Raw genomic sequence first — 17,891 nt, 5'->3', positions numbered from 1 at the left:
GCATCCTGCCCTGCACCCCATCCCCACACATCTCTGGAATCAAGTTGCCCCCGTTCTGCTGAGATTGTTACCCGAGCTGAGGTTGCAGTTGATGGTGCCGTTCTCCTGAGCCCCCACAGTGTACCGAGAGAGAAGGAGCCACCCTCCTGGGCTGTACATGTGGCTGTGGCAGGAGCGCCTCCCCCCCAGATTGTGGATGTTGACATGCTTGGCATCCTTCTTGACCAGGGCGACCGCGTAGACTGGAGGAAGAGCTGTGTGGCAACAGCATAATGCTGTTAGAATGTGGCAGGACGGGCACTTTGGAAGAGAGCCTCTGAGTCCCCAGTGAGCATGGCAAGATGGGCCTTGCTAGGAGATGCCACTCATGTCAGCTGAGAGACAGATATGATCAGGGGAGGGGTACAATCTGCAGATAAGTCATCCTGCGCAACCCCCCTTTGAAGGGAGCAGAATATGGCAGCTCTTGTACAACGCCCACTCATTGCAATTATTGATTTCATTCTTATTTAAGGCATGTCAGTTTTCAGGGCAATTTGCAAATAAAACAAATAAAAGCACAAAAATTCAAAAATACAACCAAAACATTTTTTAAAAATCAGTTAACAGCAGCATCCAGGCCTTTAAAAGGCCTTTTCAAAACCTGAGAGATTAAAAAGTCATTCCCTGGTGCCACAAAGACAGCAGTGGATGTGGCAGGTGAGCTTCCCTGGGGAAAAAGTTCTGGCGAGAGGGTGTCTCACTGGCCTCTCCCTCAAGACTGCGCAACCTAATTAACCTAACTGTGCATGCTAATTAGAGGGAGGGTAGATTTTGTGCAGCTGACCTGGTTAAAGTTGCCTTCCTACTGCTTGAGGCAATACTGGGTTGCCTACAACAGTAATCTCCTTGGAACAGAGCCACTGAAATTAAAGTGCATGACTAACTTGTGTCTATTAATTTCAGCAAGTCTACTCTGAGGATAACATAGCTGGATACAACCCACAGAGTGCAAAATAATCATACTGCATTTCTTTGATAGTTTTCATCTTTCCCCTCTTTTTCAGGCACTTCTGCTTACCTGTAATGTGGTTCAGTGTCTCTGTTTCCTCTTCTCCTTGAGTGGGAGCGCATTCATCTCCTGCACAAAAGAGATATACAGAAGTGACCTCTGAAAATGGGAGGAGGGAGGAGGAGGAGAGGAGTCGTGCCTTAGACCACTTGGTGGGTTCTCAGTATTGAACAAGGATGGTCTAATTCAGTCTTCCATCAGCCCTAACCAGTATGGTCAACAGTCAGGAATGATAGGAGTTGTCCAAAACATCTGGAGGGCACTAGATTGGGGGAGATGCTCTAATTACATCGCGTCATATGTGTCCCACAAGGAAATGCCTTTTTGTATCACACACAGGAGTTATCAGCTTCCTTTTCTGATGGGGAATTCCTGTGGAAGCCAGAATCTCGTGATGCTCCAGCTCAGATAACCCATGCAGGGAATTTCACATGAGCAACCTTGCCACAGAGGGGGACTTCAGGCCATCTCTCAATATCCATCTGTTCCTTTACAAATTCACTGTGGCATCTATGGCCATTCAGCCACAAGAGGAACCAAGCTGTTGTACTTTTTTTTTTAATATTCCAAGAAAATAGCTGTATAGAAAAAGACTATAGTTATAGTCACATTATCCATACATGCATTTTTGTTACTCAGATTGCAAAATCAGTGGATGCCTTGCACGTGCAAATGATCAATGACAGAGCTAACACCGCTGCAAAAATGATAATACCACCTGTCAGTATCAGGAAATAACAGCAGAATACTGCTGTGGAACCTGTAATATTGAGCTGCCAGTCATCAAGTGCTGAGTCACCAAACAATGTGCATGTGTTTGCAAGTCAGCAGAGTGTTTCCTCTTTATTCCCCATGGGTTACAAACCCTTTGCTGAACTGCCTTCTGACAAGAAAGGGAATTTGAGTGAATCAAATTGCAGTTGCCTATAAAGCCAATTCATTAATTTGAGTGTGCTAAATTAAGTTTAATTCCAGGATGTTTCAAGGACTTGTTTTAACTTTGTTTCTATCTTAATTTCCGTGTATCTGTTCCTCATTTTTCAATTCAAGTTCGGTTCTCCACATTTCTGCATCAACTTGAATTTTAAAAAAATCACAAAAATTCATCAACATTTAGGGCATATTTCTATTAATACATACTGTAAATGTTTTTATGCAATTTTGCCTAATATGCACATTTTTGCAGGCAATCTCTCCTAGCATAAGGCATTTTTGTGTGCTGTTTTCACTACTATAGGTATTTCGTATGAACATTTTTGTTTTGAGAACTGCACTGCACAATTTTAAAATATCAAAGGAAAGTTTTGTTTCGAGAAGTGCAAATTAATAGGTTCACATTAAAATGTGAACTGAACTGAACTTCTTTCCCCCCCACCTCTTGGACCTTCCTTATTTCTGTTGGCATCACTGTGCCCTCATTACGATCTTCGTTATACTGCTGTTCCCCTGTATGCTTACACATGTTTATTTTTTGTTTTACTTTTAGTATTGCCACTCTTATGAAAAAGAATTGAAAGATACTTTTTAAAAAGTAAGTGAAGCAAGCTCACCATAACATTCTGCAGCGACAGGAACTAGGGCACATCTCCCTGCAAAGTAGGCATGTGTGGCGTCCAGCGTAACAGCGTCTGCCTTGTTATTCTGCCCATGGAATAAGTGCACAATTACCAGTTTGATGTTTGCCATGTAGAGAAAGCCAATCTTCCCTGCAAGTCACACCTGCTTTTTAGACAATTTCGGAGATTGATTATTAAAAAAAATAATGAAACTACACAAATGACCATAAAGTTAATTTACTATGGGATTTAAAGGAAATAGTGTAAGAGACGGATTTGGAATTACTAAGTGGCTTGTTAACTACAGCAAATATTTGTATTTCATTATTAGGAAAAAATGCCATTTACCATTTCACAGAGCTTGTTCGAAAGTATGCATATTGCTGTTATGTCTAAATTAGCATATAACAAGAAATTGTAAGGGTATAAATTTGATGGTTTTATGAATAACGATTTTGCATGTTGCATTTGGGATAATAAATTTCAGATAATGCTGCACACACGCACTTGCTTTTTGTTTCTTCCTTGGGAATGGGATGAGTAAAAGAGATGGAAACATGTCTGGAAAATGATGCTTTATTTATATCTTTTAGTTATGTATTTTAAAGAGAATTTATAAATAAGAGATTGAATATACAGCATATTTTGTATACTGGGATTACAAAAAAATAATGAAACTACACAAATGACCATAAAGTTAATTTACTATGGGATTTAAAGGAAATAGTATAAGAGACGGATTTGGAATTACTAAGTGGCTTGTTAACTACAGCAAATATTTGTATTTCATTATTAGGAAAAAATGCCATTTACCATTTCACAGAGCTTGTTCGAAAGTATGCATATTGCTGTTATGTCTAAATTAGCATATAACAAGAAATTGTAAGGGTATAAATTTGATGGTTTTATGAATAACGATTTTGCATGTTGCATTTGGGATAATAAATTTCAGATAATGCTGCACACACACACTTGCTTTTTGTTTCTTCCTTGGGAATGGGATGAGTAAAAGAGATGGAAAAGAGATGGAAACATGTCTAGAAAATGATGCTTTATTTATATCTTTTAGTTATGTATTTTAAAGAGAATTTATAAATAAGAGATTGAATATACAGCATATTTTGTATACTGGGATTACAACTGATAACAGAAAACGTAAAAAGATTATGCAACACAGACATCGCCAGTTTAGCTTTGTATGCCCCCACCTTGATGAGCTCAATGCAGCCGATCATAGAGTCTGCTTGGACACAGACCAGCGGGTCAGACCTGACATTCAGAGCCCACTCCTCGCATTTGCGGAGTTCAGCGTTACTGATACAACACCAGCGTACCAGGCTGTTGGCTAGGGAGCTCCCTGAAGCAGCAGGAGAGATAATTATCATAGGAGGGAAGAGAAATTGTATAACCGAGTGAGGGAGCTGCTGGTACTTAGAAGGGGTGAAGCCCATAGGCATGTATTTGCTTAAAATCTGAATATGCTAATTTCTATTATAGATGCAAATTTGGAATTTAAATGTCACAGAAGACGAAGGAGTTAGTTTCCCATCCAAATCACCCCAGATAAATTCTTAATTTGCACCTCACCCCAAATCAGTTCCTCTTAATATGCACCAATTAATTTCCCAACAGATCCTGCAGTAAATCAGTTCAGAGACCCTTCAGTTACCCCATCTGAAGAAGCATGTCTCCGAATGCCAGTTTCTGCGAGCCAGAAGTGAGCAGAGTGCTGTGGTGCTCAGATCCTGATTTTGGGCTTCCCAGAGACATCTGCCTGGCCGCTGTGAGAACAGGATGCTGGACTAGATGGGCCCCCTTTGGTGCGATCCAGCAGGTTCTTCTTATATTATTCATTGTCCCCCCACAAGCATCTCTAGATAAAATTATCTTAATTTATTCCCCCAAATAAATATAAATATCCGACAAAGTTCAGCCTCCCAATTCAGTTATGCACCTAGAAACACTTTGGGCTTCTAGAAAAAGATCTGGGGCCCATACAGGGGTGTAGTCATCCAGGGTCTCAGGGGGTCTTAGACCCTTTACTTTTGGGGGAGCAGGGTCCCCATGAATCCAACATCCTGTGAGCCAATCAGCATGAAAGGTGTTAGCCACTGAGAATAGTCTTCTAACATGCTTCTTTGTCCTTTTCTGCTGATTGGAGCCAATCAGAGTGAAAGAAGGTGAGTCAGCCACTGAGAAGACTCTTCTCAGAAGCTAACACTCTCCCTTTTCATATTTATTGGTTCCTAGGGATGCCTGTTGTGGGAGAAGGCATTAACAAGGATCTTATTCTCAACCCAGCAGCATAAAAATAAAAAATGGGGAGGTGGCGTGGCTGTGACTAACATGGAAGAACCCTGCACCTCTGAATTTGCCACTACACTAGTGGGCCCATGCCTCATGGACCGACTTCTAGATACGCTCCTGGAGTTGTGCTCTTTGAGTCGGGCACTCTTACCTTCATGTCCCAAACCCTGCAGGAGAGTGACATAGTCCAGGCCAAGGACATGGCTGATCTCAGCCCCCTCTTCTGTTAGTTGCAAGCGGCGTGTAGCATCATGGAACAGCAGGTTCTTCCCTCCAAAGGGTGCAGATGCAAAGAGCTCAAATCTGGCCTTGTCTTTTCCCTTTGTTCCAAAGAGGTGCTAAGGACAAGGACAGGCTTAGCTAGGCCCACACTGCCCAGCAGTGGTGGCCACACCATGGAATAAGCTGCAGGGTGGCCAATGCGGTGCCGTCTAGACATTGACCAGTGGCCATGCTGGCTGATGGGGCTGATGAGGTGGATCCCAGCAACAACTGGAGGCAGCAGTGGCGCATGGGGTGGGGCGGAGCCTGCCCTCCCACCACCAGCATCGCTGCTACTTACCCAGATGGCTGGAGCAAGGCCACAGCAAGGGGGGGGGCTGCATGGTTGCACCTGTGGGACTGCTGCCGCTAACCCAGGGCTCCTGCTGGTGCACCCGCATAGCCCTGACCTCACTGTCACCTGGCCTCAACCCCATCCTGGCACAACTCCCCCTCTCTCCCCCCCAAAAAAACTATATTTCTTCCTCATTAACATCCTTTCAAATGATATTACTTTAGCATGGCTTTATAAAAAATAACTTTGTTCTTACACGTAACAAAGAACTATGAATACACACACACACACAAATTGCATTAGGGAGAGAAAGGGCATATTCATTCCAGACTGAAAAACAGGCTGTATGGAATCAACCAAACGCATCTTTCCAGAGGGGATTATGAGCCACAGGAAGACAGAATCAGTGTTCCAAGAGTCATTGCATGTTCTTTAGGGGAAAAAACACAGATTTTACAGAATTTTAAAGTGGTGGTTTGAGTCGTACTTGCCAAGTCAATTTTTCCCATAAGGGTGAGCTGAGGTGAGTAAGGCATCTCTTTTGCAGTTATTATTTGGGCAATGCAGAGCTGGGAGCACCAGAGCAGCAGAGGCCACAGACCCCCAAGGGACAGAGAGTGTGGGCCCGACTGCAGCAGTACAAGTACCCTTTGAACCTTGCTGAGTGCCACAACTCATGTAGTGGCTGTGTTAAGGAAAGGTGAGCCTGGGATTGGAGAGCCAGAAGGTACTTCTGTTCCTGAGAGTCTCTGTAAGAGCATTTGCCAACCTGGTGCCCAACAGATGTTTTGGACTACAACTCCCATCAGCTCCAAAGAGCATGGCCATACTGGGTGGGGCTGATGGGAGTTGTAGTCCAAAACATCTGGAGAACACTAGGTTGGTGAAGGCTGCTCTGCAAAGACACACATGCTCATTGTGGAGTAGCCCTTTTTGCCATCTCAGTACGTCTTTATATAAATGAGGCCTCAGGCATGAGCCCCACAGCCATATTCATTCTTGTGCTGGCCAAAAAATACCTGGATAACCGTGAGAAATTTCTTGGCAATCTTCTGGAAGTTGTGGCGTGTGACAACGGCACGTCCTGGCCCACGGCCCAGATTGCAGGTGGCATAATCAGGCAAGGAAGCTGTGGACCCCTCAGGACACAACAACTCATATTCTTCTTGTTCTGACTCTTAACAAGAAAAACAAAAAAAAAGTCTGGATTCAGAGAAGCTGGAGCAACAGCTGCAGTGTGGCTTGTTAACAAAGTGGCTGCAACAGAGAAGGATGGACAATTGCTATCTGTTCTCTTGGCTGTGTAAAAGAAACAGCTTGCTGATGTAGCAAAACCCGAGATATAAAAAAATAGAGATAAATAATATATCCTACTTTATTTGAGAAGGACAGAGGAAGAGGCAAACTTTGGGGCCTGGAAAGTACCTTTCGAGGGCTGTTTCTCTGGCTATCTGATCTGGCGAAGGGGATGTGCAGTTGGAATGTGTAAGCCTGTTGCCCTCCAGATGTTTGGGACTATAACAGCCATCACCCCCAGCCATACTGGCAAGGGCTGAAAGAACTGTGGTCCAAAAAGGCCATCAGAGGCAAATTGCAGTCCAAAACATCTGGAGGAGAACAGCTTGGCAAAGTCTGCTTTAAGCTGGACCTCCGTTCATGCTCAGTCTGAACATTTGTAAACAAACTGAAATATTACAAGATGCTCGAAGGCATCAGCAATCCCTCCTGCCAAAGAAAACCAAACCTGGGTAGGCACTGCACCCCTGGAATTTCACACTGCTTGCAGAAATGGGGAGAATTTCACACTAAGCCACCGTATGTCTCCTTGGCAAATCTTAAGTTGCTTTTTTCAGGAAAGCTGAACTCAAAGTGACTTACAAATCTTAGACAAAAGTCCCTGGGCAAGAGGTTTACCTGTGACATTCATGATGGCCAGGTGATCCATGAAGGCAACATCTGCCACCCCATTCCTCAAGCATCTGCAGGAATTGAAGTGGCATTAGCCCAGGGGGCTGCTGAGCATCTTCTCTGGTCCCACCCACTTGCACTTCGGGAGGAAGTGGAAGGTCACCTGAAGGCTCCCTCTGAGCCTGAGAAGGGTTCACCGCTGCTGGTCTCACAGAAGTGGTTCTTGTCTTGGATGTAGGATTTCTGTCCTTGGCAAAGAGTACAGAGCTGCAGAGCGGTAACCCCGATGCCAGGGATGCAGCTGGCACTGAAATAACCACTGACAACTAGAGAAATTAGAAGGGGAGACATTCTAATGAAAATGCATGGCTGAGACAACACGGAATTCCTGGCCCAAGAATTAAGAGCAATTATACAGCAATCTGTGCATGATCGCTTTCTTAAGAACATAAGAAGAGCTCCTCTGGATCAGGCCAATGGGGCCTGTCTAGTCCCGCATGTTGGTCTCTCAGTGGCCAACCAGATGCCCGCAAGAGAAGCCCGCAAGCAAGCAGGACCTGAGCACAAAAGCGCTCTTTCCACTTGCGATTCCCAACAAATGGTATTACTGCCTCTGACAGTGGAGGCAGGAAATAGCCATAGTGGCTAGTAGCCATTGCTAGGCCTATTGTTAGGGAAGCCTGGTTAGAGGGTTGGACTAGAACCTGGGAGACCAGAGTTCAAATCCCCACTCAGCTATGAAGCTTGCAGGGTGACCTTGGGCTATCTCTCAGCCTAAGCTACCTCACAAGATTGTTGCGAGGATAACATTGAGAGGGAGGACAAACATGTACACCACCTTGATCTCCTTGGAGGAAAGGTGGGATATAAATATAATAAATAAATAAATAATGACATTTGGAGGGCCAAGGGTTCCCTATCTCTGGCATACAGGACTGGAGGCTTAGGTTGCAGATCTATATCCATTTACCTAGGAGTAAGTTCCACTTAACTCAATGGGAGATACTTTTGAACAGACGTTATAGGACTGTGCTGTAACCAAATGTTCTGAAGAATCAAAGCCCAGTCTTTATTTATTTATTTCTGAATATAATGTCTCATGGGTGACTGAGGCAACATTTAATTGCCAGGGCAGACATTTATTTTGCTTAGGCTATTTTAGATCTGATATCTTCCTGTAACAATGAATGAAAAAGACAGGGAATTATTAAATATTATGTTTCCATCTAACAATGAATGGCAGCTTCTTTCACTAAACTTTAGCTAATTGTAAATTATATTGCACTTTATTTAAAGTCTCAAAAATTCACTTATATTGTAGTTTTTGGTAATATGCCTGTTTATTTAAACTTAATCTGCAAAAGGCAGAATGAAAATTCTTCAATTGACTGACAACTTTCATTGGAATCCTTTTGAAATTAGAGATGCCTCATGCTGATTTGGACACCTTCAAAAAACAAAAACAGGAAGTGAGCACTTTGCCCTGCGATGTGATGGTGATAGGTGTTTCCTTGGGGTGTTGCAAAATTGGTTTGCTGCTCTCCCTGACAAAGCTCTGGCAAAACAGGATCTAAGGACCCATCTGGGTTGGCATCTCTTCTCATGCACAATAATACATTGTGAGAACATTTCACACATGTCTTTGTCATGGCCAATTCTCACAAGGAGTTTGTGCATTCAAGCAATCAGCCTTGTATGTTGGTGAAATGTACCATAGCAGGCATAATCCATCTTAACTTTGGCGTTCTTTTGTTCTCAGTGGTACACACTTACACTTCCTGTATTCAAACCAGCAGGACTTAAAAGGCCATAATGTGGCTAGATTAGTCCCAGTATGAGAAGAATTTAGGATTCGTGTGGCAGGTGCTTTCCACGCTGCACTTTCCCTCACATTCCAGTAGGCAGGCCCTTGATCCAGCAGGTATCTGATCTATCGCTGTTCACTCACCATGGCTGAGGGGCTGGTCTTCATCCCATACAAGCTCATTCCTAGTCAGAAGAAAGCCCAAAGGGATGTTCCAACCAGAGGTCCATCTGGCCCCATTGTGGCAACTACGGGCCCCTTTTAGCCTTCGGATATCCAGGGTTCCTCGTCTGGCCACAGCTACAGCAAACACACAGTTACCTAGTGGTGAGAAAGCAGGAGAAGATGCAGGAACCACATTAATAAACATAGACATCTCTGTGCCTTCCCCAGTCTGGCGCTCTCCAGATGTTTGGGACGACAAGTCCTTTCAGCCCCAGGCAGTATAGCCAAGGATGACTGGAGTTGTAGTCTAAAACACCTTGAGGGCACCAGGTTGGGAAAGGCTCTGCTAAGCCCTTCCTCATGTTCTCAGGGTTTCCTAGGGAGAAGGCATGACAAGTAAGCCAGTTCGCGTCTGTGGTGTAGATATGCCCTCAGTTTATCATGGATTAGGGCAACTTCTTTGTTTGGGAACAAGCGGGCCCAGTTATGTTGAAGAAACATTTAGGGTTATTTCCAGATGGGGATTAATTTGCAAGTGGGTAAGTGGTAACAGTTTTTAAATTATTTATTTCTCCTTGGAAAGGTTAAATCCCAGATAAAGTGTGCGTGTGTGAGAATAGTGGCAGGCATTTTGATGCCAACAGTGTCAGGTGGACACTACAAAGAACTTGCATGCCCGAGGAGCGCCCATCCCACAACAGACACCCATCTGGAAGCACCCATAGTGTGCCTGCTTCTCCTGGCCAAGAGACCTGACCTTCCTCCAGACAGTCCCCCACTTGCAACCCTTCCAAGATCCTTAATTCACCTTTTCACTCCATCAGGCACATCAGGGATTGTGCTGGACTCAAGTCTTGACTTGATGGGCTTTTTACATTTCTGTGGGCTCTGATCAAGTTCCTGGGTGCTGGCACCAGCCTGGGAACAAGATAACTGACCTTCTGAGTAGATCTCCTTTGCCACAACAGTCAAGCCGAATAGCTTTGCAGCTGAATATACATCTCCAGCATCCAAGGAGGTGGCATCCGCTTTGTTCACCTTATTAAGAACAAAAACACCATTCAGAAACATGCTTTAAACCTTCCGTACAAGTTCTTCTGGTCAGGTAGGCTATTCCCAACCCTGCCTGGAATTCTTGGGTGATATCCTGCTTCCAGTCTGGTTAGGATGGGCTAACTTAATAAGTATGTACTGTATGTAGTAATAGATGGGCTGTAATCTCTCACGTATTAAGCATGAACACCTGTCACAATAATTGCAACATTTCCCCCGGGACAACACCACTCCCACCCTTAACAGATGCTGTGGTCACCTAGCCACTCAAATAATGCATGGCTATTTATTCCTGCCATCCTCAACCTGGTACCCTCCAGATGCTTTGGACTACAGCTCTCATGAACTTCACCAGGATACAGCGATGCTAACTGGGGCTGATGGGAGTTGTAATCCCAAACATCTGGAGGGCACCAGGTTGGGGAAGGCTGATTTACTCCTTTTTCCCAGTACCACCCAGTATTACCAGTGTGTGGTAGCAGCTGCAATAGTTTGTGCTGTTAGTTAAAGTCAGCATTGTGTACATTAAAAAAAATGCTTCTGACCCTTCTTTGATGCTGAACTGAAAGCTCAGTTGCTGGTGTTGTCTCCTACCTCCAGAAGCCCCTTTTCTCTTCAAACTCATTTTTTTAACCTGTTGGAAGATTCGGGAAGTATCTGAAGCTGTGGGGTGGCAGGAGCAGCAACGCCTCCTTCTGCTAAGCCTCTTCTAGAGCTGTCTGTTGGTGGCCATCACTGCTTCTCGTGGGAGCAAATGCCTTAGTTTAACTATGTGCTGCAAGAAAAAGTTCTTTCTTGTCTGTCCTGAATCTTCCACTTCTATCACGTCCTCTTTTATTTGCCTTTTCTCCAAACTAAAAAGCCCCAAATGTTGTAACCTTTCCTCAAATGACAGTTGCTCCAACCCCCGGATAATTTTTGTTGCCCTTTTCTGATCAGAAGATCAAGCTGATCAATGTACGTCAGCTGCTAGAATTCTACCAATTGCAAAGGAATAATTCCCTCCTTCTGAAATGTACAGCTGAACAAATGGATTGAATTTGCAGCTTGGATAGCCTCTGGGATTCCCGGGGACTCACTCTAATCTTGTCAATACAGTCATAAGTGTTGTGAGCTCTGATGCAGGAAACCTTGGTGAAGGCATTAATTGTGACAGGAGGCAACATGGCCAGGAGCGCTTTGGATAACTCCGAGCACTTCCTCTGTTCCAGGTCGGAAAGGGTGCACCAGCGGAACTTCTTCCCTGTGAGAACAGAGAGCAGCTGTCATTGTAAATGGCATGGAAACCCAGTAGCATGTGAAGATGCTGGCAACTGAATTTGGGACCTTCTACATGGAAAGCTGATGTTCTACCACTGACTTATGGCTCTTCCTCAAATGGGAGTTATATGATGGGAGCTGTATCCTAGCAACATCTGGAGGGCCACAGGTGTCCCATCCCTGCTGTAAGACCATTACATCCAGAGTCTAAAGTCACCTAACGGCACCACTGTTCATGAGAGCGCCCTACAAATCAGAAACCACCCCTTCTGAAATTAATACCCCCAGCTCTCCTTTAGACTCCTCTCTTTTGTGAAGCCTTCAGCACAACCTCCCAGTATTCATCTCCAAGTGTAATAAATTATAAAGCTGTAATTCTATGCGCACTTAACTGAGAAAACCCAACTGAAGAGTTTACTCCAAGGACTGGGCTGAGGTTGGCATTACAGTTTTACTCATCTTCTTAACCCCATCCCCCTGGTTTCTGCCATTCCTTTCCTCTGTCGCTTTGTTCCCACAACACAGAAATTGTAAGCACCTTAAGGCAGAGACCTGGATCCCCCCCCTACACACACTTTCTCTCTCCAAAACAACATATACATTGTCTACGTAATAATTAACGAGAGCAACTCCAGAGCTGGCAATGGGCAGAGCATTCCAATAACTGACAAGACATAACATTTTCAGAATCAAAGTAGACTATTAGCTTGGTGGGATATTGCTTGCAGGAGAACGGACAACCTGGCTGGGTTTTTGCCTCTTACAAAAAATGACAGGTGTTCAGGGCACAGGCTGCCTTTTGTCTCCCTCAGTGCTGCCACCCTTACCTGTAGTCGTAAGAGCAAGAGCGGCCAGGACAAGAGCAGTGGCTGCAAGGGCCTTCATGACCGCAGCTGCAGAGTGCAAGCCCAGCTTGCCTCCTCCGCGCAGAACCATTTGCCTTGCCTCATACCAAAGATTCCAGAACAATGAGTTGAAGCCTCTGGAAGAAAACAAGGGGGCTTGGCACTGTTTTTTTTTTTTTTTTTTTTGAGCAGGGAGAATTAAAAGGGCTATCAAAGCAGCAGCCGCCTCTGGATGTAAGGAGGATGGGAGGAAAGAGGCCCCATTATTGGGCACAGATGGGAAGTGTTACTGTTTTGTCAAGACTTGGCCTGACGGGTCTGTGAGAAGAGTTATGTCACTTTTATTTCTTCAGTCCTCCTCACACAGGCTATTTTAGACAGAATTGTGTGAGGCTTTGGAAACTTGCACTCAGTGGCACCATTTGCTAAACTGGATTTTAAATATTGCTTTTACATCAGCATTCTGAGACTTTCCAAACATCAAGCATGGATTCTGAGGTAAAACCTACCTGCCCATCCTCAGTCCCTTCCCTTGTAAAGGTATTTTGTGGTTGTGCTTTAGGTTGTACAAAGTGCTTCACCTGCAGTCTCGAAAGAATCCTCACATTACCCCCATTTTGCAGATAGGCTGAAAGTGGCTCACCTGAGGCTGCCCACGTTCATAGCAAGGATGAGATCTGAACTGGGGAATTCCTAAATCCAAAATTTGTGTTAAGGCAGTACTTTTATTATTGTTAATATTATACATTTGATGTTTTTACTGCTAGCCACCTTGAGGGTCTCCAGCAAAAAGATTGCTGGTGTGGTACAGCGGTCAGAGCCTTTGCCAATCTGATGTTCTGTAGATGTCTTGGATTACAACTCCCATCAGCCCCAGGGGTCTCACTGGGGAACTATGCTGACTGGGGCAAATGGGAGGTAAAGTCCCAAACATCTGGAAGGCAGCGGACTAGGAAAGCTGGGGTGCAATTTGATACATGCATACTCAGAAGTAAGACCCTGCTTTGTTCAGTGGGACTTACTCCCCAGGTAATTGCATACAAGAGTGCAACACTAGTATTGGACTAGGACAAGAGAAGTCCAGGTTGAAGGCCCTCCTTGGCCACCAAGTTGTCTGCTTAGTATGCCTGAGCTGCTCATTGCCTCTTACCATGTCCCACCTCACAGATTTGTTGTGATAATAAATTGGGAGAGGAAGGGAGAGAAGAACCACTTATGCTGCCCTTTCTTTGTAGGCAAGTTTTTGATAAACGGTAATAAACAAATGTTAATAAGAAGGCAAGATGAGAGTTTTAACAAAAACTAGATGCCACGCTCTCCCCAGAGAGGCCTACCTGGGACCAACATTAACATCCTTTCTACCCCATGGCATGACCTCTCTCTCAGCCTTTTCAGGGGAAAATATTATTTTCATGATTCTCTCTCTCTCTCTCTGTGCAAGTGTGTGGATATATGTATGTTTTTTTTTGTTAAACTTGGTTATTTTTATTTTATTATTAAATCCATAGTTCAATACAGAAGTGGTTTCTCATTACTTATACAGAATAGAAAAACTGAAAGCTAAGTTTATAATAAAGCTCACACATTATTAGATAGTTGTATCTATGTATGTTGTCGTATGTCGCTCCAAAACATACATTGGTATTGGTAATAATTGATTTGTTGGCTGTTTTAAATTGTGTACGTAAGTCACATAGGCACGTTTGGTATTAAGCATCAAACTAAATACTAATAATAATCTGAAATATAAATTCACAATAAGGCAAATAAGGTTGTGTGTTGTCATGGTAGCTGTAATTCCAAAACATGACAAAAATGGGTAATAACTGGTTGTTTTAAGATGTGTACGTAAGCGGCCTACAGACATTTTTTATCAGGAGACATTAATAATAATAATAACTGAGAGGTAGGTTGACAATAAAGCAAACGCACTGAGGACTGTATGCAGCCCTGATATTCGCCACTCCAAAGCATGATAAATCATTGGTAATAGTCGATGTATTCATTGTTTTAAGGTATGGAAGTCGCGCCTGGCGCCGTTTTGTGCGATGACCGTCGTGGTCAACCCTCCTAGGCGTGAGAGGAGAGACCGGGGAGCTCGGGGACTTCGCTCCCCTCGCTCGCGCAGGCACGAATCAGCCGCAGAGGCCAGGGCGGCTTCTCCTCACGGGGGACGCCCGGCCCAAGAGCGCCGCCAGGCCCCGGGACGCCCGCCCAGTCCCGCCTTCTGCGCCCGCCCGCCCGCCCGCCGCGAGGAGACGCCGGCGAGGCAAAAGAGCGAGCGCTGCGGGCGGCTCTCCTTCTTCCGTCGCCGCTGCACCCACCGGCCGCCCGAGAGAGACAGAGAGCGGCGCCAAGATGGCGGCGGCGGCGGCGGCGGCCCTGCGCGTGGCGTGCGCGAGGGCGGGCGGCAGGAGCAGGTACCGCGCGGAGCCTTCTCTCGGCCCGCATGGATGGAGGGGCTGGCCCTCGAGGGGGGCGGGAGGCAGGCAGGCAGGCAGCGGCGGCGGCGGGGCGTGTGGCGAGGGGCGCCTCTGACAGGACACGAGAGAGGGAAGGACGTGGCTGGCCGGAGGGAAGGGGCCTCGCAGCTGACGGCTCATTTGTTTATGGGGTTTCTGTCCCACCCTCCCTCTCTCCCTCCCTCCCCGGAGGCGCCCGAGGCGGCGAGCAAAAACACTGAAAGAACTTTAAAACGCCTTAAAAACAAAAGGCTTTAAAATATGTTTAAACAAGAGACCTTTTAAAAACGATTAAAACAAAGCATCTTAAAAAAGAAAAGAAAAGAAACCAGCTTTGAAAAACATCTTAAAAAGCAATTCTAGCACAGACGCAGATTGGGACTGGGATTATAGTTAACTGACTTATTAAGAACATAAGAAGAACCTGCTGGATCAGGCCAGTGGCCCATCTAGTCCAGCATCCTGTTCTCACAGTGGCCAACCAGGTGCCTGGGGGGAAGCCCGCAAGCAGGACCCGAGTGCAAGAACACTCTCCCCTCCTGAGGCTTCCGGCAACTGGTTTTCAGAAGCATGCTGCCTCTGACTAGGCTGGCAGAGCACAGCCATCACGGCTAGTAGCCATTGATAGCCCTGTCCTCCATGAATTTGTCTAATCTTCTTTTAAAGCCATCCAAGCTGGTGGCCATTACTGCATCTTGTGGGAGCAAATTCCATCGTTTAACTATGAGCTGAGTAAAGAAGTACTTCCTTTTGTCTGTCCTGAATCTTCCAACATTCAGCTTCTTTGAATGTCCACGAGTTCTAGTATTATGAGAGAGGGAGAAGAACTTTTCTCTATCCACTTTCTCAATGCCATGCATAATTTTATACACTTCTATCATGTCTCCTCTGACCTGCCTTTTCTCTAAACTAAAAAGCCCCAAATGCTGCAACCTTTCCTCGTAAGGGAGTCGCTCCATCCCCTTGATCATTCTGGTTGCCCTCTTCTGAACCTTTTCCAACTCTAGAATATCCTTTTTGAGATGAGGCGACCAGAACTGTACACAGTATTCCAAATGCGGCCGCACCATAGATTTATACAATGGCATTATGATATCGGCTGTTTTATTTTCAATACCTTTCCTAGTTATCGCTAGCATGGAATTTGCCTTTTTCACAGCTGCCGCACACTGGGTCGACATTTTCATCGTGCTGTCCACCACAACCCCGAGGTCTCTCTCCTGGTCGGTCACCGCCAGTTCAGACCCCATGAGCGTATATGTGAAATTCAGATTTTTTGCTCCAATATGCATAATTTTACACTTGTTTATATTGAATTGCATTTGCCATTTTTCCGCCCATTCACTCAGTTTGGAGAGGTCTTTTTGGAGCTCTTCGCAATCCCTTTTTGTTTTAACAACCCTGAACAATTTAGTGTCATCAGCAAACTTGGCCACTTCACTGCTCACTCCTAATTCTAGGTCATTAATGCACAAGTTGAAAAGTACAGGTCCCAATACCGATCCTTGAGGGACTCCACTTTCTACAGCCCTCCATTGGGAGAACTGTCCGTTTATTCCTACTTTCTGCTTTCTGCTTCTTAACCAATTTCTTATCCACAAGAGGACCTCTCCTCTTATTCCATGACTGCTAAGCTTCCTCAGAAGCCTTTGGTGAGGTACCTTGTCAAACGCTTTTTGAAAGTCTAAGTACACTATGTCCACTGGATCACCTCTATCTATATGCTTGTTGACACTCTCAAAGAATTCTAATAGGTTACTGAGACAGGACTTTCCCTTGCAGAAGCCATGCTGGCTCTGCTTCAGCAAGGCTTGTTCTCCTATGTGCTTAGTTAATCTAGCTTTAATAATACTTTCTACCAGTTTTCCAGGTTTTTCCAGGTTTTCTACCAGTTTATTGGAGAGCTTTAAATAAGAAGCTTGAGGAGGAGAGAATTCTAAAGCGCCATTCAACGTTAAAAGAAGGAAGAGAGTACAATGTGTGTGTGTATTGCCCTCGAGCCGATCCCGACTTACAGCAACCCCATGAATGGGGTCTTCATGAGGCTAAGAGGCAGTGGCTGCCCAAGGTCACCCAGGGAGCTTCATGGCTGTGTGGGGATTCGAACCCGGGTCTCCCAGGTCGCAGTCCAACACCTTAATCAATACACCGGCTCTGGAGAGTACAATATGCCATCGCGAAAATAAATCCAGGGTTGTATCCGACTCAGAGTAGACCCAGGAGTCTGCGAGTACGGTTAAGGCAGTGGGCACCACATAGATACTTGTATAAAAATCACATTATTTCCCACAAAGAAACCTGGGAAGTGTAGTTTGTGAGGGGCGAGCTGCAGTAATCTGGGGGAAAGTCCTGTCCTTTAAAGGCAAGGTGTGCGTGCAGCCATAATTCAAGTTGAATGATACCTGGGGGAAATCCCACTCCAGGAAAAGGCTGGGTGAAGTCAGTGCCTGAAGGGTAAAGGGTGCCTTGTTGAGTGGTGAGGGAAATGCACTCTATCCTTGCTCAGGGACACTTGAGCCCCTGCTGCTGTAGTAGTTTCGTTTTATTTGTCTCTAGGACCATCCATGTTGCTTTACCAAAAGAGGAGAGCATGGGAGGGGGTCTCTGCCCTGAGGGGTTTACAGTATAGAAAACAGGAATGGAGGGAACAGGAGGCAGGGGCCTTCCTCCAGTGACAGACGTTTAAGGCTTACTTACAAGGGTCCTTGTGGTGAGCCCTGGCACAAGGGAAGCCCCAGCCACATGCCTGCTTTTTCGCTCCCCTTGCAGTGTGGGCCAGTTGGGCCCTAGTCCATTTTGGAGGATTTGGGGGAAATGGCCTCTGTGAAATAATAATGATAGACTTTCTATGGCCATTCATCTGCATATTCTCTCTGGGTGGCTCAAAGAAGCAGAAAAATAGAATAGTGTTAAAAACAAAACAC

At 45.2% G+C, this 17,891-nt stretch overlaps 2 protein-coding genes across 10 annotated transcripts in view; one reads left to right on the top strand and one right to left on the bottom strand.

Moving 5' to 3' along the window:
- LOC133373245 (melanotransferrin-like) overlaps nt 1–17,891 on the bottom strand; it is a 47,732-nt gene that overhangs the window by 24,788 nt on the left and 5,053 nt on the right. For 5 of the 9 annotated variants that reach the window (XM_061602733.1, XM_061602736.1, XM_061602735.1 and 2 more), the window contains 11 exons: nt 11,480–11,643; nt 10,286–10,385; nt 9,327–9,503; nt 7,542–7,704; nt 7,385–7,449; nt 6,490–6,647; nt 5,066–5,252; nt 3,816–3,964; nt 2,602–2,692; nt 1,061–1,120; nt 72–254 (listed from right to left, as the gene is read on the bottom strand). In XM_061602733.1, coding sequence (XP_061458717.1) covers nt 72–254; nt 1,061–1,120; nt 2,602–2,692; nt 3,816–3,964; nt 5,066–5,252; nt 6,490–6,647; nt 7,385–7,449; nt 7,542–7,704; nt 9,327–9,503; nt 10,286–10,385; nt 11,480–11,643 — 1,497 coding nt within the window. Of the gene's footprint in view, nt 1–71; nt 255–1,060; nt 1,121–2,601; nt 2,693–3,815; nt 3,965–5,065; nt 5,253–6,489; nt 6,648–7,384; nt 7,450–7,541; nt 7,705–9,326; nt 9,504–10,285; nt 10,386–11,479; nt 11,644–12,487; nt 12,643–17,664; nt 17,849–17,891 lie in introns of all 9 variants that reach the window. The other 4 variants (XR_009759632.1, XM_061602734.1, XM_061602732.1 and 1 more) reach the window with 2 other exon arrangements.
- Nucleotides 14,561–17,891, top strand: part of PISD (phosphatidylserine decarboxylase) — a 39,534-nt gene continuing 36,203 nt past the window's right edge. The window contains exon 1 of the mRNA XM_061602760.1: nt 14,561–14,925. Within this exon, the coding sequence (XP_061458744.1) occupies nt 14,864–14,925 (62 nt within the window). The 5' untranslated portion in view covers nt 14,561–14,863. The remainder of the gene's footprint in view (nt 14,926–17,891) is intronic.

Source organism: Rhineura floridana, chromosome 19 (genome assembly GCF_030035675.1).
Source record: "Rhineura floridana isolate rRhiFlo1 chromosome 19, rRhiFlo1.hap2, whole genome shotgun sequence".
Taxonomy (NCBI): Eukaryota; Metazoa; Chordata; class Lepidosauria; order Squamata; family Rhineuridae; genus Rhineura; species Rhineura floridana.
Note: the sequence above shows the minus strand (reverse complement) of the source record. Positions and strands in the feature narration are given on the sequence as shown.